The sequence below is a fragment of the Diorhabda sublineata genome, chromosome 10 (genome assembly GCF_026230105.1).
Source record: "Diorhabda sublineata isolate icDioSubl1.1 chromosome 10, icDioSubl1.1, whole genome shotgun sequence".
Taxonomy (NCBI): Eukaryota; Metazoa; Arthropoda; class Insecta; order Coleoptera; family Chrysomelidae; genus Diorhabda; species Diorhabda sublineata.
The window spans coordinates 18,399,265-18,416,104 of NC_079483.1; the positions used below are offsets into that span (position 1 = coordinate 18,399,265).

A 16,840-nucleotide genomic window follows, 5' to 3' on the forward strand; every position below is an offset into this window, starting at 1 on the left:
TCTCCTTTTGATACGGCACAAGTGGCCGTTACTAATTCTCCTGAATTAATAGCTTCTTCGCCGAACGAGAACGGATGAATTTGAGGAGGAACTGCAAGATACGTTTAAACTCATATTTCAAAATTTTGAAAAGTGGTAATTTGATACAAAGCTAAGGGAGGCCACTGGAACATGATGAAATCCAAAACCTTAAGATTTACTTGGTAGATTGGTAACAAACGCATAATTACTGGTGTTGAGAGCAGTCTCCAGCATGCCTAAGGTGGAAGCTTTTGAAATGTGGCTCTTTGGACGGATCCTTAGAACAGAGAACGAGAACTATTAACCATTGTAAAGAGATGGAAAGCTTCCTATTTTGGCCACATTTTTAGGAATCAAAAATACGCCTTGTTACATCTGATCATGGAAGGGAAGATAGAAGGTAGGCGCGGCCTGGGTAGAAAAAGATTTTCTTGGTTGAAAAACCTTCGAGATTGGTTCCGTGTAGAATGAACCAGGCACTGGAAGGAGAAGAAGACAATAGTCGATGAATATGACGTCGAAACTGCCCAAAAATAAGCCGAAACAAAAAAAAAGAACATGAGTCGATCGAAAATCAAGGTGACGCTCATCGTTTATGTGTTGTTTCCCCATAAATTCACCCAGTGAATGAGGTAGTTCGTCGTAAACGATTGGATTTGTGGGCAGAGACAGAGCGTCATCACATTTATTTTTTGGCCAAACATCGCTCAACCACCGTATTCGCCAGATCTACCTCCCTGTGACTATTTTAAAGGCAACAGTAAAGATTTTCATTATAATATTGTGTTTTGTTTGGTCCAGCTGGATGAAAAAGCACATCGTATAATAATAATGTAACTTCGATGGACACCCCTTTGTCTTAATCTTGTTCAAGGGTATTGGAAAATATGGGAAATTCGGAAAAATAAAGAAAAATACATCATAAATTGATCTAATACCGTTAACGTTCAAAACCGCCGAATACTTAGCGACGCCCGCGTCATTTTCTACAACGCAAACGTATTCGCCGGCGTGATGAGCTTGCGCAGATTCAATTGTTAATTGACTAACTTTTCTGTTTGTGTTCGCCGTAGCAATTCCATCGGAAAATTCCGTACTGCGACCATTTAAGGTCCATTTTATTTTTATGGGAAAATCACCTTTGGATACGGCGCAATTGACGGTAACTAATTCACCGGAATTTATAGCCTCGTCACCGAATGTAAACGGATGGATTTGTGGAGGAACTGCAATATAAATTTATTAAAATAATCGGATAGTTTCGAGGGGTAAACTCGTAGGAAAAATTGTATATAGATTCTAGTTCGTTTCAAGATATTTCATCTTTCTAACATTAAACTCAGTAAGTGTAATCGTAAAGTGTTAGTGTAGTGGTAGTGTAAACAGTGTGTTCGATATAAATCTATTATCAATTATTATATACAATGATGGTTTTCCAAACCTTTGGAACAATCACAATGTTGCCACAAAGATATAAGTATTTTGGGTTGCTGATTTACTGACAAATAATACTAGAGACGAAATATCTTTTAAGGAACCACGCGAAAATAAAAATTTGATACCGTTGACGTTCAATTGAGAAGTATATTTAGCAACGCCAGCTTTATTTTCGGCAATACACGTATACACTCCCGAATGGTTTTCTTGGACGTAATCAATTGATATGGTACTAATTTTTTTCCCAACTTTGGTGATAACAACTCCATCCATGTAACCCAAACTGATATTGTTGTGTAACCAGGAAAAGTTGATGGGTAGATCTCCTTTGTGGATCGAACAAGACGTGGAAGTCGAATCTCCGGTGTTAATAGATTCGTCTCCGAAGGAAAATGGAGTTATTTGAGGGGCAACTAAAAATTATTCATTCTTATTTTCACTTTCCTCGACCGTTTTTTATAATTCGTTTCACATACTTTGTAAAAGTGTTATCCGACGATGGACCCAAAAGTATCTGGCCCAACAAAGAAAACACAAAAATTTTGGAAAAAAAAAATTATATTTGATCCATTAATTTTGGACGTTTTTGCTTGGTATCGTCGCTCAAACGTGGCAATAATACTCGTCGTTGATGGTTTTTCCTTATTCAAGATTTTATCCCAAAAAACCGACGCCATGACCTTTCCTGCAGATGGAACGGTCTTTGTCTTCCTTGGAACCGGTTCGTCCTGTTCAGTCCATTATTTTGATTGTCCTTTTGGTTCGGGTGTGAATTGATGGACCCACGTTTTGTCCATGGTTATGAAACGGCTTTATTTTTGTAAAACTGGATGGAAACACCACACCTCATTCGGTAGACCACTACGATCTTGGTCTTCGAACTTTTGATAAACAAGGAGCAGTCTCATCCAGAGTAGAATCTAGTCCAAATTTTATATTGGTTGGGCTAAAACCTTTCAAATAAAAGTACACTAAACAACGTGGCGTCTTCGAAATTATGCTGTATAGATTGTGTACTCCAAGCAACTACCGCCATTCTAAGAATTGCCCGATTTCGTTCCGAAAACTTCGATCTCAAAGATGAATCTCTGGTCTTCTGGTCGCCCAAATGTTGATGAGATTTTTCAAAGAATCGATAACATTTGAAACTTTACATCATAGAACTATTTTGAACCATGTACGTGAAACGAAATCGAGCTATTGTTGGATTATGACCGATCATGCACGGCAATAATATGTGAAATAAAAAGTGAGGAAGCTCGGAGAAGCTCCATGGACATGTGGAGAGTCCATAATGACGCGAAAAATGATCTTGAACCAGTGAAAATACAAATTCAACTATCTATTATCGACAAATCGAAAGAAAAAGAAGGGAAAGTGATGTTTTTCATTACACTGCATATATCTTTAATAGCTTGTCAAAAATGTAGCGATTTTGATTAGGAATTTTTGATGTATTCATCGTATATTCTTAATATTCTACTGTCACTTTCAAAAATAGAAAAAGAAAACGAAATCACTATTTCCCCAGCTCCATATATCCAATAAACTTGAAGATGGCTGGAGAAGTACTAAAGAAAAACAAAAATTTTGGAATGTGCAGTGATTTCTTTTTGAATTAGTTACATTTGACCCATTAATACATTTTATCGATGTCTCCCAAGTAGGCATCTATGGTAGCGTTGACCTACTCATTCGACATCAAAAAGGAAATCACACAGGACCAAATCTGATTGGTGTGAGTGAGTCTAATTCGACCAAATTTGCTGCGACAAGGTGTGTGTCGATGCGTTATGGTGCAAGAGCCCTTTTTTTTTTTGGAAAATCCAATAATTCCATATATATCACACCCTCTGAATCAAAATGACCGGTAGCCTTTACCTCCTGTCGATAGGACAGTTTTCGCATTCTTTGGAGTGGATTTCTTCGGGTGAAATACTTTATTTCGATTGTTTTTGGTATATATCTACGTTTCATCAACTGATACAAAACATGCTAGAAACTCCAAGGCTAAGACTCTAACGGCTGCGCTTGGTGTCCGGAATGAGCATAACCAAAATTTCATGCGGAATATTCCGAGGCACCTGATCGTGGCTCCTAACCAAAAATCGGCGTACAACCACCTTGAAACTCGAAACACCAAAACTCCGAATCCGATCTGACTTCCTCAACGCGAGAATTGGATACTCTACGTGTACCTAGGAAAAATAGCCGAAGGGAGGCCCGGAGAAAATCAAATAATAAAAATAATGTTTTCATATGTAGCCAATCTTTAATTACGATCTCGAATAAAATCGTTAATCACTTTAACTCCCAAGGAGTTAGTATACATACGGCAATTTCTAATTAAAAATAAGTTTTACGTAACAAAATTTGGTTGTATTGGAATAATGAATAATCCTGGTCTAAAAACCACGCAGATTTTAAAAATCCGCTGCATCAAAGATCTTACAACACTTAAAGCAGTCCTCGTGTGACATGCAGTCGATGCTCTAGGATCAAAGTACAAAGTTACTCTAATTTGGTTAACCGAACACACCGGAGTGAACGACATTAAATTCTTTCCAGAGAATTTGGCCCAAAAGCAAAGTCGATGGTCAATAGATACTATCCGATCGATTGCCAACTGAAGAACATCGAAGAAACTCTCGACAGCTCTGGTAGTTTCTGGTATGAACCACTGCTGTGAGTAGGATGCCGTTCATGGACAAAAACCTCGGTACTTACGTTCGCTGAAGAGGTAAGTCGTAGAGACCTTAGACAAGTCACTCATTTTGTTATCTGACTGACATGTACAATCCTGGATCAAAGCGAAGCTGATCCACGATCTTTACACGCTAGCTCATCTGATCCACCGCGTTTAGCGCAATCTGGGGAAATAATTCGGTATGTGGAAATGTCTGCCGATGCATTTTTCAACGAAAACGCGACGCGACGTTCGGAAACTCTGATCAAAATCTCTTTCTGAATTAGGTCAGCTTCTAGATCAGAGATTACGAAAATTTAATATGCGAAATTATCGAAAACGGATGCCGGCTATAAAATCACGAAATAATCAATAAATTTGTCGTTTCTCCAATTTCATAGATACTTTTTATGAATTTTTTTAAGTAAAAATTCAAGGAATAGTAGAGAAGGAAGGAATTGAATAAAAATAATAACGGATGTGAATGTTTTGAATAAATAAATACCATTAACTATTAAGAACGCCGAATATTTATCGATTCCAGCTTTGTTTTCGGCAACACAACTATAGGTTCCCGAATGAGATGCCTTTATAGAATCTATAGTCATCGTACTGGTTTTTTTACCGTTTTGCGAAATCAATATTCCTTCATTATAACCGATACTGATGTTATTATGTAACCACGAAAAGTTTATCGGTAGATCCCCTTTGTGTATAGAACAAGTTAAATATGTAGAATCGTCGGCGTTCATGGGATCTTCCCCGAACGAAAACGGTATAATATGTGGCAACACTGTAACAAAATATAAATAAATTCTGATGAATATAAATTTTTAGTATGAGCACCAGTGATTTCCAAACATCGTTAAAGTTTAAAAACTTTGTAGGATGCGCCTTTTTTGTAATATACGAGGTCTGGTTATTAAATAACGAGTCTGCTCGCCTAGAGGACGCCCTAGACGGGTGGAATAAAAAACTAGTAGTGCGTTGGTTATCTAGATATCTTGTCGATGCACGTATGGGGACAATTCCCTATCTCGTGCGCTTGTTTTTGAGTGGTATAAGCGCTTTAATGAGGACCGAGACAGCACTGAAGATGGCCAGCGCCCAGGACACTTTGTAACTGTTGTCAACTCCAGAAACACTGACCAAAAGCAACCAAATTGTGCGTGAAGGTCGTCGAATGAGCTTCCGGACGATTGCCGAGGCTATAAAATCCGATGAAAAATTTTACACGAGGAATTACACATTACAAAAGATTTCCTTGAAAAGTTAGAAAAAGATCTGTTTTGAAAGGGATCCGATTTGAGTCGATGGAAGCGGTAAACCAGAGCTGCTAGAGGCCCTCGCCAAAGAGGACTTCCAGCACTGTAAGTCTATGCGAAGTTGGTGCCAAAAAATCTGACTCCTGACCAAAAGTTCCTGCATCAACGGGTCCGCTCAGATTTCCTTGAAAAGTTAGAAAAAGATCTGTTTTGAAAGGGATCCGATTTGAGTCGATGGAAGCGGTAAACCAGAGCTGCTAGAGGCCCTCGCCAAAGAGGACTTCCAACACTGTAAGTCTATGCGAAGTTGGTGCCAAAAAATCTGACTCCTGACCAAAAGTTCCTGCATCAACGGGTCCGCTCAGATTTCCTTGAAAAGTTAGAAAAAGATCTGTTTTGAAAGGGATCCGATTTGAGTCGATGGAAGCGGTAAACCAGAGCTGCTAGAGGCCCTCGCCAAAGAGGACTTCCAGCACTGTAAGTCTATGCGAAGTTGGTGCCAAAAAATCTGACTCCTGACCAAAAGTTCCTGCATCAACGGGTCCGCTCAGATTTCCTTGAAAAGTTAGAAAAAGATCTGTTTTGAAAGGGATCCGATTTGAGTCGATAGAAGCGGTAAACCAGAGCTGCTAAAGGCCCTCGCCAAAGAGGACTTCCAGCACTGTAAGTCTATGCGAAGTTGGTGCCAATAAATCTGACTCCTGACCAAAAGTTCCTGCATCAACGGGTCCGCTCAGATTTCCTTGAAAAGTTAGAAAAAGATCTGTTTTGAAAGGGATCCGATTTGAGTCGATGGAAGCGGTAAACCAGAGCTGCTAGAGGCCCTCGCCAAAGAGGACTTCCAACACTGTAAGTCTATGCGAAGTTGGTGCCAAAAAATCTGACTCCTGACCAAAAGTTCCTGCATCAACGGGTCCGCTCAGATTTCCTTGAAAAGTTAGAAAAAGATCTGTTTTGAAAGGGATCCGATTTGAGTCGATGGAAGCGGTAAACCAGAGCTGCTAGAGGCCCTCGCCAAAGAGGACTTCCAGCACTGTTTGGATCAATGGAAAAAACGTATGGAAAGGTGTGTGGCGAGGGGAAGTGACTATATTGAAGAGAAGCATTCGAATGTAGAATAATTTTTAAAATAAAACCCTTTTTCGTATTTAATAGCCAGATCTCGTATATGTTAAAAGTTTAAATTGTATTTTTTCTAATAATAAAACATTTCCATTAATAGGGATAACAGGGTGGATAAAAAAAATTGTGAACTAATACGATACAAACATTAGACATTTTACCATTAACATTTAAAATAGACGAAAATCTGGCAACTCCGGCTCTATTTTCGGCAATACAAGTATATATTCCGGCGTGTTTAGCTTGAACGGAATCTATGGCTAATGTGCTGATTTTTTTACCAGCTTTGGTTACTTGAATACCGTCCATGTAACCCAAACTGATATTATTATGTAACCAAGATATATTTATAGGCAAATCTCCTTTGTGAATTGAACAAGAAGCTGAAGTTGAATCTCCCGTGTTAATCGAATCGTCTCCGAAGTCAAAAGGAGCTATCTGAGGAACAACTGAAATAATAACATTTTCAAATAGTTTAATCATCTCTAAAGGTCTACAGGAAGTGGTTAAGTAAACTTGAAGATTCTCAACCCAACGTTCAGCAAGCTCTTTGAGATTTTTGTAGGCTTTGGGGCAAGGTCTGGACTAAACGCTGAATATAGTAGGAGTTCAAACTTATCATGTGTTACTTTCTCAGTATGTGGTTTAGAATTGACATGTTTCAAGCTTTCGGCTAACTAAACCTGGTTATTTATTGGATAAAACCTCATACATTCTCATCAAATGTCCACTATATACCCCGGAATTGATAGCTCGATCGTTTGGAATGATTTGAAAGTGCGTGGAATCTTCAGACATACAAAATTTTCCGCCTCGAATCGACATCTCTTTGCGACGGGTTCGGGGAGTTGTCCTTGATCTAGCCACTGATGTTCGGGTCACTTCTACTCGACGTTTAGATAATTTCGGTTAATTCCTGCGACAACTTTCGTAGATTTGACAAAATGGTATCTTTAAGAACGTCCAAAGGTGTCCCATGGTCAACAAGAGTTGATACTAGGCTGCTTCTTTTGTAACCTCAACATTCTATTCATCTGGACGATCTGAACGATCTTCAAGCGTCAAATCTCAACTTAAAGACGATTAAACGTGTCTCCTCCTTCAATTTCATACATTTTTTTTTGCTGCCACGGCTGCGTTAAACTTTTATTTCCAATTTTGCGCGAAAGCGGGTTTTCCTAGGCGGCGCCAAAGTTGTAAGGTCGAGCGTGATATGATCGACTACATTCTGAGGAATCAATTGCTTCGTACGCCACGTGTTTTCATTATTTTCTGCTTCTTCGACAATGTCAAACTTTTCAGCAGGACGTATTGGTGTCTTAACTTGCCTCCAGAGAATTAGAGACCAGTTTCAACAAGTTACGACATTACTCATGTAAATAACAACCACGTATCTAATTGTGAGTTCAATCCTCAAGCTATCGACTGATGAATGATGAAAAAACCGAAAAATCCAAAAGGTATTTGGCAAAAAACTTGATGAAACGAAATAAAACGTATTTCAATCTGAATTACGAATAGCTACGACGCATAGATAATCGATTATACACTTAATGAAGTCGTTTAATCGCGTTTTACAGTCTTTTCCACCTTCTGAAGTGTCTCAAAAAGTCAGGAAACGTCTCAAAATCTAAATAAATCGCTTTGGATAGCGTGTGCATTGCTTTTGTAAGCAGTTTAAGGCGAATAATTCATTGTATAATGGTAACGAATACTACTCGAGCAATCGAAAATAATCGATTATTATATCTCGTTCGTTATTCTTTAAAAAACCAACCGACCTAGGATTTCTTGATTATTTGTGTTTAATAACTTGTTGTCTATCATAATTAGGGGATAATTACGGGATATAGTTGAAAAAAAAAAATAATATTTGAAAACGATTTGTTTGAAATAAACGAAATCGACTATACCATTAACATTCAAGTATGCCGAATACCTAACAACACCCGCTTTATTTTCGGCAATGCATGTAAATTCTCCTGCGTGGTTTTCCTTTACAGAATCGATAGTAACCGTGCTGAGTTTCTTGCCTACTTTAGTTATAACCACGCCGTCCATGTAACCCAAACTGATATTGTTGTGTAACCAGGAAAAGTTGATGGGTAGATCTCCTTTGTGGATCGAACAAGACGTGGAAGTCGAATCTCCGGTGTTAATAGATTCGTCTCCGAAGGAAAATGGAGTAATCTGTGGTATAACTGGAAAATTTATTCGATAATTGGGTTTCTAATACAATGTGGTGCAAAAAAAATCGATCCGTCACCAATACAGTGCGTATTTCTGTTTATTACGAGGTAAACTGGTCTAAAGTGAAGGAATATTCATAATTAAGGGATTCCAAAGTTTTTGAGTCGGTTTTTTGGAACTTGGAAGTTATAGGTTTAAGAAGTAAATCGGTTTCTCCACGCTAGGAAGTTACTCCCCGTGGAGAATCATCTACAAGTGATTGAAGTTTATGGTGAAGAGTGCACATCCACAAATGGTGCAGCAGAGCTTTTGCTGATGGTTTTAAATGGGATTGTTCGACAGTGAAGTGCTCGAAGATCGGCAGGTTACTGTCCGTAAACTTGTCGATGCTTCCCATGGCACAAGGTTGGATATTCCGGATGCTTACTGACGGACGCTAGGAATAACGCCTTGACTCCGAAAGAAAGCAACAATTTCATTGATAATCAAATTCAAACAAACTTAGTATGGTGGGTAATAAACTCAGATAGATAGTGTGAAATATTGACCAAACTCCAGCGAGCAAGTCAGAAGCAACCGCTGTGGCTTCGGTGGTTGTGTTAATTGAATTCTGTAAGCATGGAGACGCAGATCTTTAGTTGTTTTTGCACGACCAGTATGTTTGGCGTCTCCGACAGATCATGCGTTTCGAGATTTTTTAATTAATCTCTTCAGAGTTGACAAAGTTAAAACACTATTCCGACCACAAGTATTTTGTGTGAAATTTTCGATTTGCGGCCGCCAAGTTTTCATTATTTTTGAAATATTTCATGACTGATACTTCTAGAATCGAGATCACGACTTAATACCATCAATACATCCTTTATCGTTTCAGTTTTATTCGATATTTTTTGATAAAATAATAAAAACCGTTATTTATGAAGGTGAAAAGGTAAAGTGCTCGAAACTAAGTCCATACACAAAGTACCTAACCTTAAAAAATGATGAGGTGTTTGGACAATTTCAAAGTAACCTCATTTTCCTAAAAGAGAAAACAAATCAGTTTGGTGTGGAGTAAGGGCGCAATAGGAAAAATAATAAAACTCCTAAAAATAGAAAGGGTTTAAATACTTGGATCGCATAAACTCGTGAAGATAAGTCACCTTATTTAAAGTTAGAAAACATTCATTTAAACATTCTAGTTTATGTGTTGGTATTTGAATCAGTTTAGATCGAATAGAGTAACCAAAAAATTTGAATCGAGGTTCTCAGAAGTTATAAGGACCAATTTTTTGAATCTGCGACTTAGAAGGAGGAAAATTTTATAGTTTACGGAATTCTGGGTGTTATTTTTGGGATGGTTGACGATAAGCAAGTAAAAACTCTGATCTTTGATTGGATTAACCAAGAATCACTTGAGACTAATAATTTTGGGTATAACGAATCGATAAAAAGTAGTATTAATAAGATGATCTATAAATTTCATCAGAAAAACTGAGGAGTTTGTTAATTTGTACAAGGTATAAAATATTGGACATACAACTAATCGAATCGTTCTTCAGAAGATGTTTCCTATGCCTGTTTTCTCAAATTTCGTCGATAAATTTTAGTGGTATTTCTGTTTTATCATCCCGTTCAAGTTTTTGAAGGAATTGATTGGATGGAATTTCAAAACGTCCTCTATTATTCACAAAAAAGTATTTCTGTGCAGTAAGATGCAATAAAATGCAATCTAATCGGTTGTCGGTCACCCGGAACCATTAGGTACGTCGTAGACTGTTGTTCTGTTGTAATATTTGTGTTCAACGGCCTTGAAAACCCCTAGGTCGTTTGTATCCGGCCATTTTCATAGCGAATTTCCGGGGTGTTCCAGAAGACAACGTATAAACCACCCTCTCCGGGTACCAGGTACCTCGTAGATCTTTTCTATTGTGATATTGATGTTCGATCTTCGATTAGTAACATCGAACTTATCTCCGATTTATCTTTCAACCATTCTAGACGCGCTTTCAAAATAAATTTCTCCACTGGAAAAATGGAAAAAGTTTCCTGGATCGAATGCACTTTTTGCTTTATTCTGGTGCAATTTTCGAGACAAAAACTTCAAGTGATGTAGAGAGTTTTGTTAACAAATTTGAAGGAACTGCCGAAGAAATAGATTTGGGCTCATATCAGATTTACGATGCAGACCAGAGCGGTGCATTTGGCCGAAAAAAACTCCCTGTTCACAGGGAGAAAGGTTGTAAGCAAAATATGGTAAATGGGAAAGACAAACCTCCAAGTCTAAGACGCGTCTTTGAGTTTCGGATAGTCCGCGTTTGGGAATTCGATTTCTAACTTTAAGTGGTGAGGGGAATTGAAGAAATTGTTAAAGAAACGGATTTTGAACCAGATCAGATCTACAATGTAAACGATAATGGTTTTTCGGCTTTTTTTGCTGAAGAAAACCTTTTCTCATAGGAACAAAGCTAAACATTTAGTTTAGAGAACGCAGCTCCGTATATATGACTAATTAGAAGTTTGATGAGGCGCTTTTTGGCGTTTTCTTTCGATGTATTTAGAATTTATCCGAAAATATCGTTGAATAAGGTAACACTCATTCGAAACGTATACGATCCAAGTATTCAATCCTTTCTCACTTAATACATTTCCGTCTCGATAAAATTTATACCGTTGACATCGAGATTTGCGACAAATTTTGACTTTCCAGCGACATTAGTGACTATGCATGCGTATTCCCCTCTGTGGTGAGGTTCAACGTTATTTATGTTAAGGATGCTGGCTTGATTTCCGAACGCCGAAGTCGATATGCCTTTCGAATGATGAGTTATGTGACGATTGTTGTGATACCATTTGATTTTCAACGGACGGTCTCCTTGAGGAACGTAGCAAGTTAATATGACACTGTCGCCGGCGTTTAAGGGGCCGTCGAATTGAAAAGGGGTTATAACAGGAGCCACTACAAACAGATTATATCGTTTCGTTGTTGTTCTACCATTCACCAGAATATTTTCAAAATATGTTGATTGAGATGCTTTTTTCTGATTCTTTGCCTCTAAAACGTTTCTATTTTATGTAAAAAATGCTCACGAAACTTGAGCTCTATATCTAAACTAGTTGCAGCCATTATAAAATTACTAAATTTTGAAATTTGAAGTTATAGCTTTAACAGGGTGTCTAGTAAAAATATGTAAATCAAATTCCCGTTTTTCTAGGTTGGTTTTCACGTTTTTTCGGTTGAAATTATTACACTTTTATCAATATTTGTTTTAGAAAATACGTTTTGAAAATGAAATAACTAAATTAGTTTTTAAATTTAACTAATTTTTGCTCTACTGCTGCAAGCTGTTTTCGAGAGTCCTCAAGGATTTCTTTATTTTTTGTTTTCAGTTTTTCTTTTTTCAATTTTCATCAATTCTTGTGTTTTTTTTTTGTCTTTTTAAGCAGCGCCATCTCTTTGATGGACATTCCCCATAGAAAGTATCATAGATTTTGAAATATTCACATTTTTCAGTCCACCAATTTTTTATCGAGAATCGTACACTAATTTTTGGTCTGTAAGTGATTCTTCTATTAAATTTGCAACCAAAATTGACAGAAAATTTTCTTTCTGCTGTCGCATTGCCGCATTAAAAGAAGTTGCACCACTTTTTTTACTACAACTACTGTTTTCGATAATTTCCATCCGATAATCATCTAATCTATCACATCTGGAATAGTTTTTCATCTTATTTAGAACGATCCGATTCGTCGAAATATCTCTAAAAGTCCTGCCTGATTTTTCCAATGTAGTTGCAACTAGTTGCAGTCGATAAAATGTCAATTTCTTGAGACATCAGTTGCACGGATTGTTTTCCATCGTTACCAATCTTTCCAAAAGTTTCGAAACAAATAATTTCTACAATCCTTGTTCTTATCTGCAATGCGCTATTGCGGCATATCCTAAATCGATATCTTGCACTTCTTTGAGGCCTCAAAATAAACCGTTGCATCTTTTTTCAAAATGTCTATGTTATAAATAAAAGTTCTTCGAAGAATTTAGCCTACAACGAACCGCCTCGTTAAGTTATTAAGAACCGAAAACGCGTCTTCATAAAGAAATGCAGTTGGAGGCTAATCACTCTGAAAATTTTCCAAGGAATGGCTCTACTTCTTCGAATAAGGACCAGTTTGGCCAATATTTGTTATATATAAGACTTTTCTACGGTTTTAAAACTATCACATGATGGCTTCTGATTTTGAATTGCGAATATAGTGACTGAACAGAGGGAGCTCAAAGTAACCAATAATGGATAAGAACGTTCCTCCATTTGGAAAGACTTTGAACAAATTAGGCAATCGTAGATACGTGAGCACGTAAGAGTGTAGTTACGAGGGAGGTTCAACATGTTGTTTCGATTGGTTGACGCAATTTTAGTGATCAGTTGGAAGATTTTTGAGCTATACCAACATCGACTTGCTACGCTTGGTTGGTTTGGTCTTTTTCTTGATTTTTAAGGCTCCTAGACACCCTGCTAAATCCGTTTGACGATTTATATCGAGTTTCTGTTCCTTAACATTTATAAGATTTGAAAATATTTGGTAAATAGTAAAATTCCAATGACAAAATTACTTAATTAGTAAAATTTTGAACAAATAGGAAGAAAACGAATAGAACACATGGGCCTCCCTTAAGCTTGCTTCGCGTATCGAAATTCGATCGAGAATAAACAACAACTTTATTTCAATTTAAGTGAGTATTAAATTGTAATAATTGCACGTATTGCCGTGGATAAACATAAATGAAAAAATGGCTGATTAATGCACGTAACGAATCTTACCTTTCATTTAAAACTAATTATCTGAAAGAGAAACGTTGTAAATAAAATTATTTATAGGGGACAATTTGTTCATAAAATACGAAATAAATGAATTGATAAAATATTTAAACTTTTTTTACAAACAAATTATCCAAATATATTCCAAATTTAATGAGAAAATAAAACAATGATCGATTTATCAAATGATCTTACAACTAAATCAGGATTGGCGTTAAATGTTTTCGAAAAACATCGTGGTATTGGACATTGGGACTGAAAATCGGAGGTCCGAAGTAGTTAGAGACAACCTAGATTGGTCTAGACTCAATTGGAAACCTGAGACCCAACGGTTTGGTTTCCTACCTCATAAATGCACGCTATTTTTTCTGTTCTTAATGAAATTTTCTACGGCTTTGGTTTTTTGTGATTACGCCAAAGCCTTCGATTGTGTCGATCATGAAATTCCGATTAGCAAATTGGAGTAATACGGCATCCGAGGTGAACCTAGTATCTTACCTTGAATGTAAAAAATAACTAGTACAAGCTAATGGTAAGTTTCAAGTGATTTACCAGTTGGTAGTGGTGTACTTCAGGGTTCAGTTTTAGGTCTAGTTAATGGTTAATTTACTTAACACCCGGAGCGTCTCAGTTTCACATTCCACCATGGGCAAAGATCTCATTACTATCAAGTCCTGTTCTGTTTAAACACTTAGAAAACTGAAGACTGAATACGATCTTCCAAATTGGATCAAGATTCCTGGTCTTCGGTGAAAAAATTATCTTCTGCCTTAAAAGCAGGACACCGGTAGAGCAGATCTTCTTTTCTTTGTACTTTTTGGAATATTTGTAACTTTGTAATCAATTACTATGATCTTCTGGATTGAGTTTCGTTTTCTCTTCATTTAGACTTGGCCAAATATCTCTGGATACCGTTCAATTACTCCTGTTTGATTTTATATCCTTGGATTTCTATGTTAATAGCATATTTTTGAAATTGTATCGGTAGTAGCATTGAAAATGTCTCTTTGGGCACAACTTAAGTGTAGAAAGACATCTTTTAAAGTTGAATTATTTGTATTTTATTGAAAATACGCTTTCAAACTCTATTTTTACGGCGTTCTACGCACTCCTTTCCATTGTACATTGATACCGATCGATTTAGATTATAATAATTACGGTATTCAAAAAGTTTCGTGCGAATCCAGTATCGAAATATACATTAGAGGAAGAGTCTTGTTTTACAACATTTTTCCAATACTGTATGTGAAATTATTCAAAATTATTTAAAACCAATCAGAACAATTGAACTGAAACCTTGAAATTGAGCCAATTTTGATTTATTTGTAAAAAACATTACCAAATAATGAATTTTTGATAAAAGTACTACCACAGAAAAGGTTTTGGCGCAAAAAAGGATTCTCAAAAATTTTTTTTGTTCGTTTCTTTCCTGAATTGGAAAAATTGTTTATTATGAGTCGACAATCCCCCTGAATTTAAATTTGCGTTAACCGATTCAAATTTTCATAATATCGTGTTGGTAAACAAACTCATTTTTTTTGGAAAATTTCCACAAATAATAACCTTCTGTGGTAGTATTAAATATAGACATTAGAACCTTACCCATTACTTGGACTTCTAAAGATCCTCTGGCGCTGTATCCCTGCGAATTTTTAGCCACACAAACATAAGTAGCTTGGTCGGATGTTCGCTCAACATTTTCGATGATGAGGGTACCGTTTGGGAATACCTTCTGCTTCCTATTTATCGGCAATAATCTTCCATCTAAAAAAACAGTCGATGCTCAAGTACAACCCTTTTTGTTTCACGTCGTTTTTGTATAATCCTCAGAGACGATAACGTAAAAGTTAGTGATGGATTGGAAAAACCATATAGAAGATTCGATATATCCAGACGAATCCAGATATGTACCGCTCCAACTCATATCGTAAGGCAAATATTGGGAAAAAGAGGACTCAAGACCATTAGAACTTGGTTAGATGAAATATGGATAAAGATTGTCATGATAATCGTCACGGATAGGCAACACAAGAAGAAAAAAACACAAATATAAAGAAATTTCCGGAATTTTTCGAAATACCTTATTTGTGTGCACTTTAATTTGAATTTGATGTTTCTGAATTAACAGTTTTCAAGTATTTTCCTTCGAAAAGTGGCCCTGAATTCTCATATTTTCCAGTATTCTTCGAAAACCGACCCTAAATTATCAGTTTTTCCAGAATTCTTCGAAAACTGGCACTGAATTCTCAGTTTTTCCAGTATTCTTCGAAAACCGACCCTGAATTATCAGTTTTTCCAGAATTCTTCGAAAACCAACCCTGAATTATCAGTTTTTCCAGAATTCTTCGAAAACTGGCACTGAATTCTCAGTTTTTCCAGTATTCTTCGAAAACTGGCCCTGAATTCTCAGTTTTTCCAGTATTCTTCGAAAACCGACCCTCAATTCTCAGTTTTTCCTGTATTCTCCTTCGAAAACTGGCCTTGAATTATCAGTTTTTCCAGTATTTTCCTTCGAAAACTGACCCTGAATTCTCAGTTTTTCCAGTATTCTTCGAAAACTAGCACTGAATTCTCATATTTTCCAGTATTCTTCGAAAACCGACCCTGAATTATCAGTTTTTCCAGAATTCTTCGAAAACCGACCCTGAATTATCAGTTTTTCCAGAATTCTTCGAAAACTGGCACTGAATTCTCAGTTTTTCCAGTATTCTTCGAAAACTGGCCCTGAATTCTCAGTTTTTCCAGTATTCTTCGAAAACCGACCCTCAATTCTCAGTTTTTCCTGTATTCTCCTTCGAAAACTGGCCTTGAATTATCAGTTTTTCCAGTATTTTCCTTCGAAAACTGACCCTGAATTCTCAGTTTTTCCAGTATTCTTCGAAAACTAGCACTGAATTCTCATATTTTCCAGTATTCTTCGAAAACCGACCCTGAATTATCAGTTTTTCCAGAATTCTTCGAAAACCGACCCTGAATTATCAGTTTTTCCAAAATTCTTCGAAAACTGGCACTGAATTCTCAGTTTTTCCAGTATTCTTCGAAAACTGGCCCTGAATTCTCAGTTTTTCCAGTATTCTTCGAAAACCGACCCTCAATTCTCAGTTTTTCCAGTATTTTCCTTCGAAAACTGACCCTGAATTCTCAGTTTTTCCAGTATTCTTCGAAAACTAGCACTGAATTCTCATATTTTCCAGTATTCTTCGAAAACCGCCCCTGAATTCTCAGTTTTTCCAGTATTCTTCGAAAACCGACCCTCTATTCTCAGTTTTTCTGTATTCTCCTTCGAAAACTGGCCCATATCCTACTAAATATTTTATTTTCGA

General features: G+C 36.8%; 1 protein-coding gene across 6 annotated transcripts in view; it reads right to left on the bottom strand.

The window, feature by feature from the left end:
- LOC130449915 (cell adhesion molecule Dscam2) overlaps positions 1-16,840 on the bottom strand; it is a 193,948-nt gene that overhangs the window by 70,653 nt on the left and 106,455 nt on the right. For all 6 annotated transcript variants that reach the window (XM_056788001.1, XM_056787995.1, XM_056787996.1 and 3 more), the window contains one exon: positions 15,120-15,281. In XM_056788001.1, coding sequence (XP_056643979.1) covers positions 15,120-15,281 — 162 coding nt within the window. The remainder of the gene's footprint in view (positions 1-15,119; positions 15,282-16,840) is intronic.